We start from the raw sequence: 16,300 nt of genomic DNA on the forward strand, positions 1-16,300 counted from the left end.
CTGTAAAGATTTGCAAATATTTTTCTTATGAATTTATTCATTTTATTTGAGAATGATTTCAGATGAGATGGACCTTAGCCCAATTTCACAAGGAGTTTTCCTAAATGATGTTTGGAACTTTTTGGAGGCAAACATCGAGGTAACATCGTGCCCCGTTTTTATTTCTAAATGTTTACTCACAAATATTTGATATTGACAAAAAGAGACTTTAGATTAAAGTACGCTTTATCTGTTTTGTGAATAAGAAGGTTAGTGTGCAATTACTACAACTACCTAATATACGTACGTAGGTTATTTATATAGTAGTGAACTAATAACCTACGTACGTATATTGTATACTGTTTTTGGTAAGATTATATAGTAGTGAACTATCTTACCAAAAACAGTAGTTATGTACATAGTTTATGCGTGAAGTAGTTATTTAAGTATTATTTAAATGTCAATAGAAACACATAGAAATGCTATAAATTTATTTCATAAAAAATACATACGGTTTTACATCTAACAAAACAAAACACGGGCAGCATTAGGTACTCCATTTTTTAAATTATTCAGCGGGCGTGACGTTTGTTTTTTTAATGGCAAAGACAACATTAGTACAGCTTGATGGTAGCGAGGACGTTCTTTGGGATGTTAATGATGCTGTCGTAGCATATGCATACTTTGCCGCGTGGGTACGTGGCACCCAAGGCGGAAGCTGAAAATTCAATAGAATATCTAGTTAATATTTTTTTGTTAAAAAAGGGCTATTTGTCTGTGTAAAAAAAATACTTATTTTTATATAGATGAACAAAAAAAGGAAATACCCGGGGGAACGGGCATTGAAATTCTTTTCTATTCAAATGTTTCAAGCACTTTTTCCGTTGGAAGAGTTAAGTACACACATGTGCACTATGGCAAGCACACATAGAAAACAAATCTGTAACTATGACACCACTCGCACATGTTTAAAAGAACAATTCATTGACAAATCCTGACAGCGATATCATAGGAACAATAAAGTTTAATAAAAAAATAATTACAAAAGGCCGTACTAGAATACGATATTACCTGATGTAGCAGCAGAACTGGTAGCCAGGGCTCCGTTATCACCGGGAGCTGCGCCGGCGCTTGATGACGCGGCTAAAATAAAGATAAAGTTAAAAGATATTTTATGTCTTATACATAAATATTATTATGTTACATATAATAAAACTGTAGGTCTTAGGAGGTTTAAAGAATTATTATTATGGGGGATCTTTACGGGACTAATAGAAGCCAAAACAATTTTTCTGTTTGCGCATCAAGCAAAAACTACTGGAAGGGATCGATGACACGGACAAAAGCTAGTATTTAAATAATAATAATAGTTGAAAGTTGAGACTTTGAAAGTGAATTAAATCAAAACATACCAGCAGATCCTGATCCCGGGTACCCTGATCCATAGACAACTGTTCCTGGCGCTCCCGACGCTGTAGTCGTAGTGGTTGTGGTTGTGCTCGATACTAAATCTCCCGGGAGAGTGCTTGGAGCTCCTGATGTTGCAGCATTGGAAGCTGATGAGCCAGCGGCTGACGATCCAGGAGCGACTGATTTGTTTGTTAAAAAATACAATAACATTTGTTAAAGTTATATTATTACAAAAACGTAATTTTTACAAGCTTTTAGTGTCATCAGAGAGATTGTTGCATTATATTAATAGTTGTAAAAATCATGTCCGTGTAAACCGTTGAGGAGTTCCCTCTTCGGGAGCCGATGCATGCTTCGGATGCACCAATAGGTCATACTTAACATGGTATTAATGCATTGTAATGGAAACGGAAGCGACGTGGAAAATTTAAATTCTTTAGGACGGAAATACCACATCATGAGATTATGTTGAAGGCAAAATCTCTGGCAAAAGACCTCCTGGCCGCCCTCGACGAAAGTGGTTTGATGACGTAAAGGATTGGACCGGACTTAGAGACAACCAACTGAAAATAGCGGCCCAAAGCCGCGAGGGTTTTCGTATGCTAACATCCAAACTTCAATTGGAAGATGGCACCCCATGCTGATGATGATGAGATATATTGACAATAATTTTATTCAAACTTTAAAAAACACAAATACAAAAATGCCATTTTGTAAATAAAAATTATCTTCCAACGCGTCACAGGGAGGCAACGTGCCCAGTATACTGGCAGCGTTGCCCCGTTGTATCGCGAGACTTACACGCTGAGCAAAAAAGCTGCCAGCCCTGCCTGATGGGATTATGTTGCTAGTTATTTAATTTTATTAGGTAGTATTATAGTTTTCCATTATACAATACTAGCTGCGCCTCGGGGCTTCGTTCTCGTTTGGAATTTTGGGATAAAAAGTAAACCAAGTTTTTCCAGGTAATATACTACCCGTGTCGTGTACCAGATTTCACAATAAGATTTTGCATGAAAGATTAATACACACATAGGTACACGATATATATATCCTCACTAACTTTCGCAATTATAATAGTAGGATTTCTATTGGAGTAGAATGGAAAAGAACGTACTAATTTATCTTCAATAAAAAAAAATGTAGCTAAGAATGAGACGTTGACTCAATTACCTGTGGAACTAGAAGCAATTGAAGCAGCAGCGTTTGAGGCGGGAGATCCTGAAGTCACTGTAGTGGTGTAATATGTAGTTGATCTTGGAGCGACTCCTGATCCTGGAGCTCCAGATGCAGCAGAGCTAGCTGCAGAGCTTGAAGCGGCTGAGCCTGGGGCACCAGATCCTGGGGCAAGGTTTCCTGGAGCTCCTGATGCAGCAGAGCTAGCTGCAGAACTTGAAACGGCTGAGTCTGGGGCACCAGAGCCTGGGGCAAGGTTTCCTGGAGCTCCTGATGCAGTAGAGCTAGATGCAGAACTTGAAACGGCTGAGCCTGGGGCACCAGAGCCTGGGGCAAGGTTTCCTGGAGCTCCTGATGCAGCAGAACTAGCTGCAGAGCTTGAAGCGGCTGAGCCTGGGGCACCAGATCCGGGGGAAAGGTTTCCTGGAGCTCCTGATGCAGTAGAGCTAGATGCAGAACTTGAAGCGGCTGAGCCTGGGGCCCCAGTTCCTGGGGCAAGGTTTCCTGGAGCTAATGTTGCAGCAGAACTAGCTGCAGAGCTTGAAGCGGCTGAGTCTGGGGCAAGGTTTCCTGGAGCTCCTGATGCAGTAGAGCTAGCTGCAGAACTTGAAACGGCTGAGCCTGGGGCACCAGAGCCTGGGGCAAGGTTTCCTGGAGCTCCTGATGCAGCAGAACTAGCTGCAGAGCTTGAAGCGGCTGAGCCTGGGGCACCAGATCCGGGGGAAAGGTTTCCTGGAGCTCCTGATGCAGTAGAGCTAGATGCAGAGCTTGAAGCGGCTGAACCTGGGGCAAGGTTTCCTGGAGCTCCTGATGCAGCAGAACTAGATGCAGAACTTGAAGCGGCTGAACCTGGGGCCCCAGTTCCTGGGGCACCAGCTCCTGGAGCAAGGTTTCCTGGAGCTCCTGATGCAGCAGAGCTAGCTGCAGAGCTTGAAGCGGATGAGCCTGGGGCACCAGCTCCTGGGGCAAGGTTTCCTGGAGCACCTGATGCAGCAGAGCTAGCTGCAGAGCTTGAAGCGGCTGAGCCTGGGGCTCCAGCTCCTGGAGCAAGGCTTCCTGGAGCTCCTGATGCAGCAGAACTACCTGCAGAGCTTGAAGCGGCTGAGCCTGGGGCACCAGATCCGGGGGAAAGGTTTCCTGGAGCTCCTGATGCAGTAGAGCTAGATGCAGAGCTTGAAGCGGCTGAACCTGGGGCAAGGTTTCCTGGAGCTCCTGATGCAGCAGAACTAGATGCAGAACTTGAAGCGGCTGAGCCTGGGGCCCCAGTTCCTGGGGCACCAGCTCCTGGAGCAAGGTTTCCTGGAGCTCCTGATGCAGCAGAGCTAGCTGCAGAGCTTGAAGCGGATGAGCCTGGGGCACCAGCTCCTGGGGCAAGGTTTCCTGGAGCACCTGATGCAGCAGAGCTAGCTGCAGAGCTTGAAGCGGATGAGCCTGGGGCACCAGCTCCTGGGGCAAGGTTTCCTGGAGCACCTGATGCAGCAGAGCTAGCTGCAGAGCTTGAAGCGGCTGAGCCTGGGGCTCCAGCTCCTGGAGCAAGGCTTCCTGGAGCTCCTGATGCAGCAGAACTACCTGCAGAGCTTGAAGCGGCTGAGCCTGGGGCACCAGATCCGGGGGAAAGGTTTCCTGGAGCTCCTGATGCAGTAGAGCTAGATGCAGAGCTTGAAGCGGCTGAACCTGGGGCAAGGTTTCCTGGAGCTCCTGATGCAGCAGAGCTAGCTGCAGAGCTTGAAGCGGATGAGCCTGGTACACCAGCTCCTGGGGCAAGGTTTCCTGGAGCACCTGATGCAGCAGAGCTAGCTGCAGAGCTTGAAGCGGCTGAGCCTGGGGCACCAGATCCTGGGGCAAGGTTTCCTGGAGCTCCTGATGCAGCAGAGCTAGCTGCAGAACTTGAAACGGCTGAGTCTGGGGCACCAGAGCCTGGGGCAAGGTTTCCTGGAGCTCCTGATGCAGTAGAGCTAGATGCAGAGCTTGAAGCGGCTGAACCTGGGGCAAGGTTTCCTGGAGCTCCTGATGCAGCAGAACTAGATGCAGAACTTGAAGCGGCTGAACCTGGGGCCCCAGTTCCTGGGGCACCAGCTCCTGGAGCAAGGTTTCCTGGAGCTCCTGATGCAGCAGAGCTAGCTGCAGAGCTTGAAGCGGATGAGCCTGGGGCACCAGCTCCTGGGGCAAGGTTTCCTGGAGCACCTGATGCAGCAGAGCTAGCTGCAGAGGTTGAAGCGGCTGAGCCTGGGGCTCCAGCTCCTGGAGCAAGGCTTCCTGGAGCTCCTGATGCAGCAGAACTACCTGCAGAGCTTGAAGCGGCTGAGCCTGGGGCACCAGCTCCTGGAGCAAGGCTTCCTGGAGCTCCTGATGCAGCAGAACTACCTGCAGAGCTTGAAGCGGCTGAGCCTGGGGCACCAGATCCGGGGGAAAGGTTTCCTGGAGCTCCTGATGCAGTAGAGCTAGATGCAGAGCTTGAAGCGGCTGAACCTGGGGCAAGGTTTCCTGGAGCTCCTGATGCAGCAGAACTAGATGCAGAACTTGAAGCGGCTGAGCCTGGGGCCCCAGTTCCTGGGGCACCAGCTCCTGGAGCAAGGTTTCCTGGAGCTCCTGATGCAGCAGAGCTAGCTGCAGAGCTTGAAGCGGATGAGCCTGGGGCACCAGCTCCTGGGGCAAGGTTTCCTGGAGCACCTGATGCAGCAGAGCTAGCTGCAGAGCTTGAAGCGGCTGAGCCTGGGGCTCCAGCTCCTGGAGCAAGGCTTCCTGGAGCTCCTGATGCAGCAGAACTAGCTGCAGAGCTTGAAGCGGCTGAGCCTGGGGCGCCAGCTCCTGGGGCAAGGTTTCCTGGAGCTCCTGATCCAGCATAGCTAGCTGCAGAGCTTGAAGCGGCTGAGCCTGGGACACCAGCTCCTGGAGCAAGGTTTCCTGGAGCTACTGGTGCAGCAGAACTAGCTGCAGAGCTTGAAACGGCTGAGCCTGGGGCACCAGCTCCTGGAGCAAGGTTTCCTGGAGCTCCTGATGCAGCAGAGCTAGCTGCAGAGCTTGAAGCGGATGAGCCTGGTGCACCAGCTCCTGGGGCAAGGTTTCCTGGAGCACCTGATGCAGCAGAGCTAGCTGCAGAGCTTGAAGCGGCTGAGCCTGGGGCACCAGCTCCTGGAGCAAGGTTTCCTGGAGCACCTGATGCAGCAGCGCTAGCTGCAGAGCTTGAAGCGGCTGAGCCTGGGGCACCAGCTCCTGGAGCAAGGTTTCCTGGAGCTACTGGTGCAGCAGAGCTTGAAGCGGCTGAGCCTGGGGCACCAGCTCCTGGGGCAAGGTTTCCTGGAGCACCTGATGCAGCAGCGCTAGCTGCAGAGCTTGAAGCGGCTGAGCTTGGGGCACCAGCTCCTGGGGCAAGGTTTCCTGGAGCTCCTGATGCAGCAGAGCTAGCTGCAGAGCTTGAAGCGGCTGAGCCTGTGACACCAGCTCCTGGGGCAAGGTTTCCTGGAGCTCCTGATGCAGCAGCGCTAGCTGCAGAGCTTGAAGCGGCTGAGCTTGGGGCACCAGCTCCTGGGACAAGGTTTCCTGGAGCTCCTGATGCAGCAGAGCTAGCTGCAGAGCTTGAAGCGGCTGAGCCTGTGACACCAGCTCCTGGGGCAAGGTTTCCTGGAGCTCCTGGCGTAGCAGAACTAGCTGCAGAGCTTGAAGCGGCTGAGCCTGGGGCACCAGCTCCTGGGGCAAGGTTTCCTGGAGCTCCTGATGCAGCAGAGCTAGCTGCAGAGCTTGAAGCGGATGAGCCTGGTGCACCAGCTCCTGGGGCAAGGTTTCCTGGAGCTCCTGGCGTAGCAGAACTAGCTGCAGAGCTTGAAGCGGCTGAGCCTGGGGCACCAGCTCCTGGGGCAAGGTTTCCTGGAGCTCCTGATGCAGCAGAACTAACTGCAGAGCTTGAAGCGGCTGAGCCTGGGGCACCAGCTCCTGGGGCAAGGTTTCCTGGAGCTTCTAATGCAGCAGAACTAGCTGCAGAGCTTGAAGCGGCTAAGCCTGGGGCACCAGCTCCTAGGGCAAGGTTTTCAGGAGCTCCTGATGCAGCAGAGCTAGCTGCAGAGCTTGAAGCGGCTGAGCCTGGGGCACCAGCTCCTGGGGCAAGGTTTCCTGGAGCTCCTGGCGTAGCAGAACTAGTTGCAGAGCTTGAAGCGGCTGAGCCTGGGGCACCAGCTCCTGGGGCAAGGTTTCCAGGAGCTCCTGATGCAGCAGAACTAGCTGCAGAGCTTGAAGCGGCTGAACCAGGGGCACCAGCTCCTGGGGCAAGGTTTCCTGGAGCTCCTGATGCAGCAGAGCTAACTGCAGAGCTTGAAGCGGCTGAGCCTGGGGTACCAGCTCCTGGGGCAAGGTTTCCTGGTGCTAATGATGCAGCAGAGCTAACTGCAGAGCTTGAAGCGGCTGATCCTGGGGCACATGTTAATTTATTATTCGAAGTAAAAATAAATAATTAAACACGTGGCGAAGTTAGGCTCCAATCTCCGAGATATTCGCATAAAAATCAAGACTTTACCTGTGGCTGAAGAAGTAGCAGTTGAATCAGTTACGAGAGGCCCTGGAGCTGATCCGATAGGCGTTGGGGCTGCGATTGGTGTGAAAGCTGCTATAGAAAAGCTTATTTTTATTTATTTTAAGAAGACTAAAGAAGAAGAGGTCACTTATATAAATCAGAAAGCAAAGGTTTCCATTAATATACTAGGTTGGTGTTGTAAATAGTAAATAAATATATTGGGACAAATCACACAGATTGAGCTAGCCCCAAAGTAAGCTCGAGACTTGTGTTATGGGATACTAACTCAACGATACTATATTTTATAACAAATACATATATAGATAAACATCCAAGACCCGGGCCAATCAGAAAAAGATCATTTTCAATCATGACCCGACCGGGGATCGAACCCGGGACCTCTCGGTTCAGAGGCAAGCACTTTACCACTGCGCCATCGAGGTCGTCAAAGGTTGTAGCTTTGTTATATGGTTTACATATGTTGTTTTATTTTAAAATCGATATCGATACGCCATCGTTAGCCTACAATGAAGAAATACTATTGAATGTCTTGTAATCCTTCTAGTATTATAAATGCAAAAGTTTGTAATGTGTGTATGTTTGTTACTCTGTTACGCAAAATCTACGGAATCTGGACGGATTATTATGAAATTTGGCACAAGGATAGAATATAACCTGGAATAACACAGGGTAATTTTTATCCTGAAATTCCCACCGGAGTCAAGCCCCGGAGCATAACTAGTAATATATACTGTAGTCGCGTGGCAATCGCTACTCTATCGATGGTTATGAGCTATCGATAATATCGATGCTCTTATCGATATCCTATCTTAATTTCGAGGTCAACGAAATCCATAGATAGTTCCACTAGTTAGTTCGGCATGATTAATTCTATGATCTAAATGCTTACCAGCAGCGTTATGGACGATCTGTTCCAGAATAGTTATCAACTCTTCAGCTGTTGCGATCACAGATGCTGTGAAAATTAATCCAATTAGGTTATTAAAACTTGTGACAATTTTTATTACGTTCCTTGAAATCAAGACTAACATGGCGAAACTTTCTGCTGCTAAAGGTAAATAATGTTGCTAAATGTTTCTATAGAAATGATCAAATTTCTGTACAATCGTAGTACATAGTAGAACAGTTGTTTCTCATTTTAATATGATAGAGATTATGTTGCCGATGAGAAGTGATTGTTCCGCCTTAGAAAAGGACCACTGCATATCCTCCCGTGAACGTCATACAAGGCGACTAAGGAACACATAACCTTGGCAGCTGATAGGCAACTATAGCATTCCCAAGGAGGGTTGACGTCAGGCAGGAGACGGTAAAATCACCTGATTCTGATGCATTTTTAAGTTGACCCAGGACTTCACGGTGCAGAGCCCTGGATGAAGCTGGTAAGAAGAGACAGAGAGAGGGAGTTTTAACAAACCTTCAGCCTGAGCGAGGTCTGCAGGTGATGCACCAGGTCCAGGGATCGTGGGCAAGGGTGGGAGAGAGAGCACTGAAGTTGACGTCGATGCTGTAAATAATGAAAATAATATGAACACACAACTGCCAGGCTGAGATGATTTAGTTGTTAAAACAAGACAAACTATAGCAGGCTTAGCGGATCTTGGGCTTCGACACTAAATTGATGAGGAATCAGATAAGAGAGAGAGAGAGAGATAGAGACATTTGAAGAGGCTCATATTTTGCAGTGTAATGTAATGGGCAAGAAGAAGAGTATTTACCAGCGGATGATAAAGCTGCGGTTGACGAAACTGGAGCTGTCACTACTGGTGTTAATGGGATAGCTGGGGAAACTGGGGCCACTGGAGCAACCGACGCCGAGGCCACTGACGAGGAAGAAGATGATGATGATGCTAAAAGTAAAAAAAAATATCACAAATACTGAGATATATTTGCAATGTTGTAATACGAACAATATATTCGTCAGAAGAGGGTGTTTTCAGTTTTGATAGTATACCTGATCCTGAATTATTAGTGACTGAGCTGTCGTAGGTAGTGGACACGGTGCCGTCAGCTGATGTGGTTGTAGTAGCTGAAAATAAAGTGTATAAAATAAAATCTGGGTTGGAAAAATGAAATTGTACTCTCATGGACGCAGATTATATACCTAATATGTATTATTTTGTTGCTGCCGGTAAAGGAAACATGATGATATAATCTGCACCATTTATCGATTAGTATATTTTCGAAATGTATGTAGGTACAAGACAATGGAAAATGAAAAATATTTAGAACATTCAAAAATAAACAACTTAACAGCGGTAAATAAATACGAATTAGAAAATATCAAGATGATGATTATCAACTCACTGGAGGTAACTGGTGCACCAGCGGGCGCTCCGTTCGTTGTAGCTGCAGCTGTAGCTATAAAAATACGTACAAATAAAGTCACAATACAACACGTGTCAACAACTCACAGCACATATTGAATTATGTCTTTACAGTTAGAGTAAATCAGCAGATTACGTATAACAAATGTCTGGCTATGTCACCTCCGCCTAGTCTTGGCAGAAGGGGCAAACCCTAGAAGTGGCTTAATGTCGTCAAATTGTGCAAAATATGCGTGGCAATGATCTGATAGCTAAAGGATACCAAACACTATGTACAGTTAAGTAGAAAAAGCAGGAAACAATAAAACGCCAGAGAATTCCACATTTACCGTGAAAATTGTTGGAGGTAATAATGTAGATTCTTTACCTGAAGATGTAGCGGATGCTGATGCTGGGGCGACTGCGGCAACTGGCGCAGTGGTAGCTGCTGTTGCTAAAGTATAAGAAAAGTTCGATAAAGTTATTGATTTGTTGGTTGTGTACTGGGATTCATCTCAAATTTAAAATCCCCTTTCTCCTTTCAACTACCTAAGCCCACACAATTCAGTTAAGGTTGTGGGTTTCGTCTTGGATGTCTTTCTCGTTATAGATAAAGACGCATACAAAGTATATCATGAAATGCAAAATTACAAGATTCCGCATTAGTACGTTACTAATACGGAATCTTGAAATTTGCAGTTTTTTTTAAATCCGAGGCAAAATCTAAACAACAAATGTTAACGTACAATTTAATTATTAGAAAAAGGTAAAATTCTTATAGACAATATTGATGTTGATCTTATAGACAAGATTAATCACAAGATAATAAAATTTGGTACGAGTAAAATTAATCGCTCCTGAGCAATATGTAAAAAAAAATATTGATAGAAATAGAAAATTGATAGTCTAGCAATGTTACTAATTATTTACCTGTGGATGCAGAGGATACAGATGTTGGGGCGACTACTATAGGTGCAGCTGGAACAACTGACACAATCGGAACCGCTGGGACTGGGACGACTGAGCCGGTGGATGATGACGCTTTAAAAACAAAAATATAATAATTGATATAGTTGTTTCATGATGATGAATGAGAGATATTTAGTTTCTCAAAATGTATACAATTTGTATGCTTATGGATTTGATTGTGTGGGAATTTATACAACTTACGGAACATTTATATTGCAACCGACGTGGCTATCATATATAGGAAGTTTCAGATACGATTATTCGTGCGTCTTGATAAACTCTTTAGTTGTGATATATATATGTAGTTACTAATTAATATGTAGATAGTTAGTTTGTCCAAATCTTGCAAGTTTCTTACAATTTTCCTTTTGTCTAACAGAGATATAATTTTCCAGTGATGTGGATATCAATATGACAATGCAATAATTAGGATAATCATGACATGATCAGCCTTGCGATTCGGAAAAGTTCGAATGGCTGTTCGCTCTCATTTGCAATCACTTTCGCTTTTCCTGACCTTGACCTTTATTACGCATTCTGTCAGTTATGTTGATGGTACACCATAAACGGCGCCCAAAGAGTAGAAAATATGATTGACTACATACAAAATTTTTTTTTGTTACGCTTTGAAAGCAACAAGATTTTTTTAAATACCTGATGCCGCTGCAGCCGAAGATTGCGAACCTTCAACGATGTTCACATTCTTCCCTCCTTTGATTGCAGTAACTTTAGCACCAGGTTGAGATTCGACTTGTCTAACATTCGTCTGTTCTACGACTTGTTCTTGGTATCCTGGTTGGTATTGGTAACCGGAATTGTAAGTTACTGGTTGTCTGTATTGTAGAACATTCCGTTGAGATCCTAGAAAAGTTCAAAATCGTTATCTATACTAACATTATAAATGCGGAAATCTCTGTCACATTTTCACTGCTAAACCGTTGGTCAGTTATTGACGTGACCTGAATGATATCAGTCAGGTAGCCGGTCGTATAAACACGGCAAGGCAAATGTTTATGCTTAATCGGCTTTGAGTTTCATGGCTCTCAAACTCGTGAATGGAACTTGCCGTTTTTTAAATAGCCTGTGGTGTCCCACTGCTGGGCAAAGGACTCCTCTACTTCACCATCCATCTTTGTCCATTGCGTAACTTCTCCAGTTTTTATTCAAACACCATTCAGGCAAATATAAAATGAATTAGTTCAAACAATTCTATAATACAGTGAATGGAAAATATTGTAACTTTAAATTTGTTATTAAAAAATATATTCAAATATTTCCATGAAATAATTAAACGAAGCTTTTGGCTCCTTTTCCCAATTGACTATCATGGGGGGGGGGGGGGGGGGGGAAACTTTGTATGAAAATCATGTCTGTTCCGCTTTCGCAGAGAGATTTACGGGAGCGACGCCGCGGGAAAAAGTTAGTATTCATACGAATACGTAAATACAAATGAAAATAATGCTTGGAGTTCCTCAAGGATCAATTCTTGGCCCGTTTCGATTTATTTATTCTTAGTATTTCATTTGATTATTGGTTTAGAAAGCTGATTTGTGGCAATAAGAGTCAATTAAACTATTGTAATCTACTTACCAAGTGGTAATACCTGCACGTTTACAACAGTCCTATCATTTTCAACTGTTTGATGCGTTCTAACATCATATTCTGCAAAGTTATCTGCAAAGATAAGTTTGATCGAAAAAATGTTTAACGAATATTATCATTTTTAACAAATTTTCTTTCGAAACGAACCAAGAATGCTTCAATATAGTACTTATAGTTTAATTGTGTGTATTTATCAAAAACTTACTGACAAGAGGGACTTCAATGATCCTTGGGCCTGAAAAATATTTTAAAAATAGCATTGAATTAGATGACCTGTAGTTTCTATAGGTATAAAGTTTTGCAATACATAATTTTTGCGGATCGTAAAACTAGTAGACCTTGACCAATCAGAATAGGTCATTTCAGAAACCTGATTCCGTTACGACAAATATGCGTTACGCTAAGGTGTTAAGGTGATAATCTAAGCTTAACTTAAGTATAAGGATACGAAATTCTAGAGTATATTGGAAGAACAAATTGATAGGCAAAAATTTTAATAATATGTGATTTTACACGATGTTTTTTACTATCAGATGGTTCTTACTTGACACAGTGTTGACCTGTTCGTTGACCGGGTAAGCGTTGACTTTCTGTAACGTTTGTACATTTTGCACCGGTTGTACAGCCTGCACTGGCTGAACTTGTGGGTAATTATTTTGGTAACTGTTTCTAGCGAGATCTGCTACGTTGGTGTATCTTCCAGCTTCGTTGTTCACTGAAAGAATTGTTTGAAATTAAACTCTTGTAGGTGTGATTTAGATCTTGTGATGGTCGAATGCTACTTTTGCCTTCTGTTATAAGTTTACAGTTATCACTAATTTGATTGACGTCTTCTTCTTGCTATTCTAGGTGTGTTATGTCTGTTTCCGTGTTCGTGCGCGATACAAGCTTAGTGCTTAGTGTTGTTCATTAAATTTTTTTCAGCGATACTAGCTTGGCGTTGTGTTTTATTCATTTAATTTCTTTTATTCTTCGTCCACCCCTTGTCCAGTCTAATCTTCTACTACTAATCTGTTATGACAGATCTTCATATGCGGTCGCTTAATCGCTTGTAAATTGTATTCAGATCGTAAATCAACTAACCTGTAACAACATTTTCTGGTGCCCTCTGGTAATTGTTCTCGTAAATCTGGTTGTTTGCTAAAAATAAGCAAATCATCAACATAGGCTTTACAATTACAATCTAAAATTTGAGAAGCAAAAAATTCATCAATTCGATCAATTTTGGTGCATTTTTCATAGTTGTGTGTATTATTCTTCGGCCACAATTTTAAATAAAAATAATCTTACCAGCAGCGACCCTTTGTTCAGCGACCCTCTGTTGCAACTCTGCTTCACGCACTGCATTCTGGTACTGAAGAGCTTCGTTGCTGTTAGCTGAAACATCGTTAACATCATTAACATCCTCGTAAACCATCATTTATTGACTATTATTTTCTTCAATATAATTTTTCTATTCTATTTGACTATTATTTTCTTCAATATAATTTTTCTATTCTATTGGTGACTGGTTTCCACGAAGTAAAAACCTATATTAGTTGGCTGAATTACGTAACCTAACCGTATTTTTATATCCGTGGGAATACCATTTATTTTATTCGTATATCGTTCGGCGAATTTCGTGCAGTTAAATGTTTATTTTATGAGGCTAAAGCTAACGCCTTAAATACATATTTGTGTTTATTAATAAAATTCTTCTTACCAGCAACGGCCCTTTGTTCTGCGACCCTTTGTTGCAACTCTGCTTCACGCGCTGCGTTCTGGTAATTTGCAGCGACATTGCGGTAGTTTGCAGCGTTTTGGTTGTTTTCGACGTTATTTTGGTAGTTGACTGCGTTGTTACGAGAGTTTAAATTGTTTTGGACTGCAACATTGTTCTGTAGGTTTGCTGCAACGTTTTCGTAACGTGCTGCGTTGTTTTGGTGGTTCGCTACGTTGTTTTCGTAATAGGCAGCGTTGTTTACTGAAATACACAAATTGCAATACAAATACGTCAATTTCATTAGCTTAAAAGTGTTTTTTTTGAAACGTGTAACACACAAAACTTCTCCACGAGAGTGGAAAGAAAAAGAAAACGAAAATACGCGTTGATGGAAAAATAAAATGTAGGAATTTTGTCGAGAAATGAATCAAGTCTCTGTGGTTAGGAGACGCCGAGAAAATGGTTTAGATATATTTATTATGGTTTAATACGAACAAAGCCAGGACGGGCCGCTAGTTACTTATAAAATAAATATAAAATTACCTAATTGGTTGGGTGCTGCCTTGACACTCAGAATCTGAAATTTAAAAAATGTAGGTATTAACGTTATTTTATTTTTCATTCTTATCAAGAGTGCTGTACTTAGAAGCCATGGTGGCCCAGTGGTTAAGACGCCCGCCTTTAGATCGAAAGGTTCCAGGTTCAAATCCTACTCGTGCCATGGGTTTGTACATCAATATGACTCATGTATACTAGTTTTCATCGACCACCACTTGCTTCCCGTGAAGGAAAACAATCGTGAGGAAACCTGCACACTGGTTAATTTATTAACTTGTGTGTGAAATAGAGAAGGCAATGGCAAACCACTCCATCAATAATGCCAAGAAAGTTGTTGTGTGTGTTTCATTTCACGTAATGACCACGAGCCTCAGCCATGTGGAATACGACTATGAAGAAGAGAGGTACTTACACTGAGCGCGCAGATCCATAAGGTGGTTGGGAAAGTATGCATCTTGGCCGGTATTTGACCAAAGTAGCAAGTAAACACTTGACTATACGTAACCTTCTACTTCCCCTACATTATATACTCAAATTCGATGTCTTGATCAAACACAAAATCACCATTAATCAATAAATTGACATGTCTTGCGCATTTAATATTAATTCTTTTGTATTTTCGCTCCATAAATTACAAAAAGTCAACAATGTGTGTTTTCAATTTTATAAATAATAGGGTTATATAAAAATTTTAAACCTATGTAAGTACCTTTTGTTATTGCGAATTTGTTTAGAACTATAAATAAATAGACGTAGTACCCTTATACAATGTACAGAAATATGTTTGTAAGTATAGCAATATTTTCAGATTTTATTCACGTCATCAAAACCTGTTTTTAGATTGGACTAGCTTATCTTTCTCTATAAACATAACTATTTTTATATTAAGAACCACACATGTGCTAAATTGATCAAATAAATATAACATGCAATATCTTTCATTTGTTTGATCAATAATAGTAGTATTTACAGAAATTTTACATTTAAATGAATAGTTTATAAATGTTTTTGTGAACCTTACTGAATCATTACGCACACTTTGAAAGAAATGTCAAATGATGGAAGATTTTCTCTTGTACTTCAAATGACTAACTCCGACTATAAAGGCAAGCATGAAAACCCCATGGGAATATTAAAATAAATACGAACCACGTTTGAAATAAAATATATGGAAATTCAACGTATGCGCAATCACCATAAAGTACATATTTTTATTTTTAGAAAGACAGAATATATTTTTTCTAAATAAGTCACCCTTTCTTTCTACTCAATAATGCTAAAAATCGCCAAAACAGTTTAACAATATTTACTTAAATAAAGTTTTCTGTAAAAAGCTTGTTGTGTGCCTTTTTAGATCCAACGCCACGCAACAGCTAATACAATACAGCAGGGTTACGCCATGAAGAAAAAATATTTTTTAATTTGAAATATAAACTGAGATTTTGTTGCATTATCCTGAGCTGAGAGATCCCCTGGATATATCTTAACTAGGTTAGCTACTATAACTATGCATATATACAAAAACGTATAGTCTAAACCTGAGGTACCTGAGTAGGCTGGTACGTGCGCTTTTATTCGTGTTTATTTGCAGTGTACACACATTTGGATATGCCATTGTGTAATTGTCACGGTTTAGAACAAAAGAACAGTTGTGTACACATTGTGTATTACCGTATGTTATAATTATATAAATCGCGTGTGTACTGCACATTATATATATATTTTACGCACAAATTATGACGTCACCGTCATCATCATTGACAGCATCTACATTTCCACTACTGGAAATCTTCACAGTGAAGTCGTATTCCTCATGGCTCTTGATCATTACGTGGAGTGAAACACAACAAATTTCTTGGCACTATTAATGGAGTGGTTTGCCATTGCCTTCTCCATTTCACAAGCAAGTTGATAAATAACCATCTCACGATGCTTTCCTTCACCAGAAGCAGGTGGTGGTCGATGAAAACTTCTATACATGAGTCGGATTGGTATACAAACTCGTGTTGGACGAGTAGGTCCGAACCTGGGCCCTTTTGATCAGACGTCTTCACCATTACACCACCACGGCTC

General features: G+C 42.7%; 2 protein-coding genes across 4 annotated transcripts; both read right to left on the reverse strand.

Annotated features, from left to right (window-relative positions):
• Positions 1–453: 453 nt before the first annotated feature.
• On the reverse strand, positions 454–11,495 carry LOC128681931 (pneumococcal serine-rich repeat protein-like). Its single transcript, XM_053766260.1, has 14 exons — positions 11,432–11,495; positions 11,020–11,226; positions 10,327–10,437; positions 9,785–9,850; positions 9,398–9,451; positions 9,045–9,119; positions 8,809–8,940; positions 8,508–8,597; positions 7,980–8,045; positions 7,073–7,162; positions 2,563–6,966; positions 1,392–1,568; positions 1,051–1,122; positions 454–697 (listed from the first exon to the last, which is right to left on the reverse strand). The coding sequence occupies exons 1-14, from the start codon at positions 11,493–11,495 to the stop codon at positions 594–596; spliced, it is 5,712 nt and encodes a 1,903-aa protein (XP_053622235.1). The 3' UTR covers positions 454–593.
• Positions 11,496–11,932: 437 nt separating this feature from the next.
• On the reverse strand, positions 11,933–14,757 carry LOC128682089 (putative uncharacterized protein DDB_G0282281). 3 transcript variants are annotated; one of them, XM_053766583.1, is made up of 8 exons: positions 14,640–14,757; positions 14,213–14,246; positions 13,670–13,930; positions 13,258–13,344; positions 13,051–13,107; positions 12,512–12,682; positions 12,173–12,202; positions 11,933–12,039 (listed from the first exon to the last, which is right to left on the reverse strand). In XM_053766583.1, exons 1-8 carry the CDS (start codon positions 14,679–14,681, stop codon positions 11,948–11,950), a joined length of 774 nt encoding a protein of 257 aa, XP_053622558.1. In that variant the 5' UTR covers positions 14,682–14,757; the 3' UTR covers positions 11,933–11,947. The 3 variants fall into 3 exon arrangements, with proteins under 3 accessions (XP_053622558.1, XP_053622559.1, XP_053622560.1); XM_053766584.1 differs by lacking the exon at positions 13,051–13,107; XM_053766585.2 differs by lacking the exon at positions 13,670–13,930 and having other exon boundaries at positions 14,640–14,743.
• Positions 14,758–16,300: the final 1,543 nt, after the last annotated feature.

Source organism: Plodia interpunctella, chromosome 29 (genome assembly GCF_027563975.2).
Source record: "Plodia interpunctella isolate USDA-ARS_2022_Savannah chromosome 29, ilPloInte3.2, whole genome shotgun sequence".
Taxonomy (NCBI): Eukaryota; Metazoa; Arthropoda; class Insecta; order Lepidoptera; family Pyralidae; genus Plodia; species Plodia interpunctella.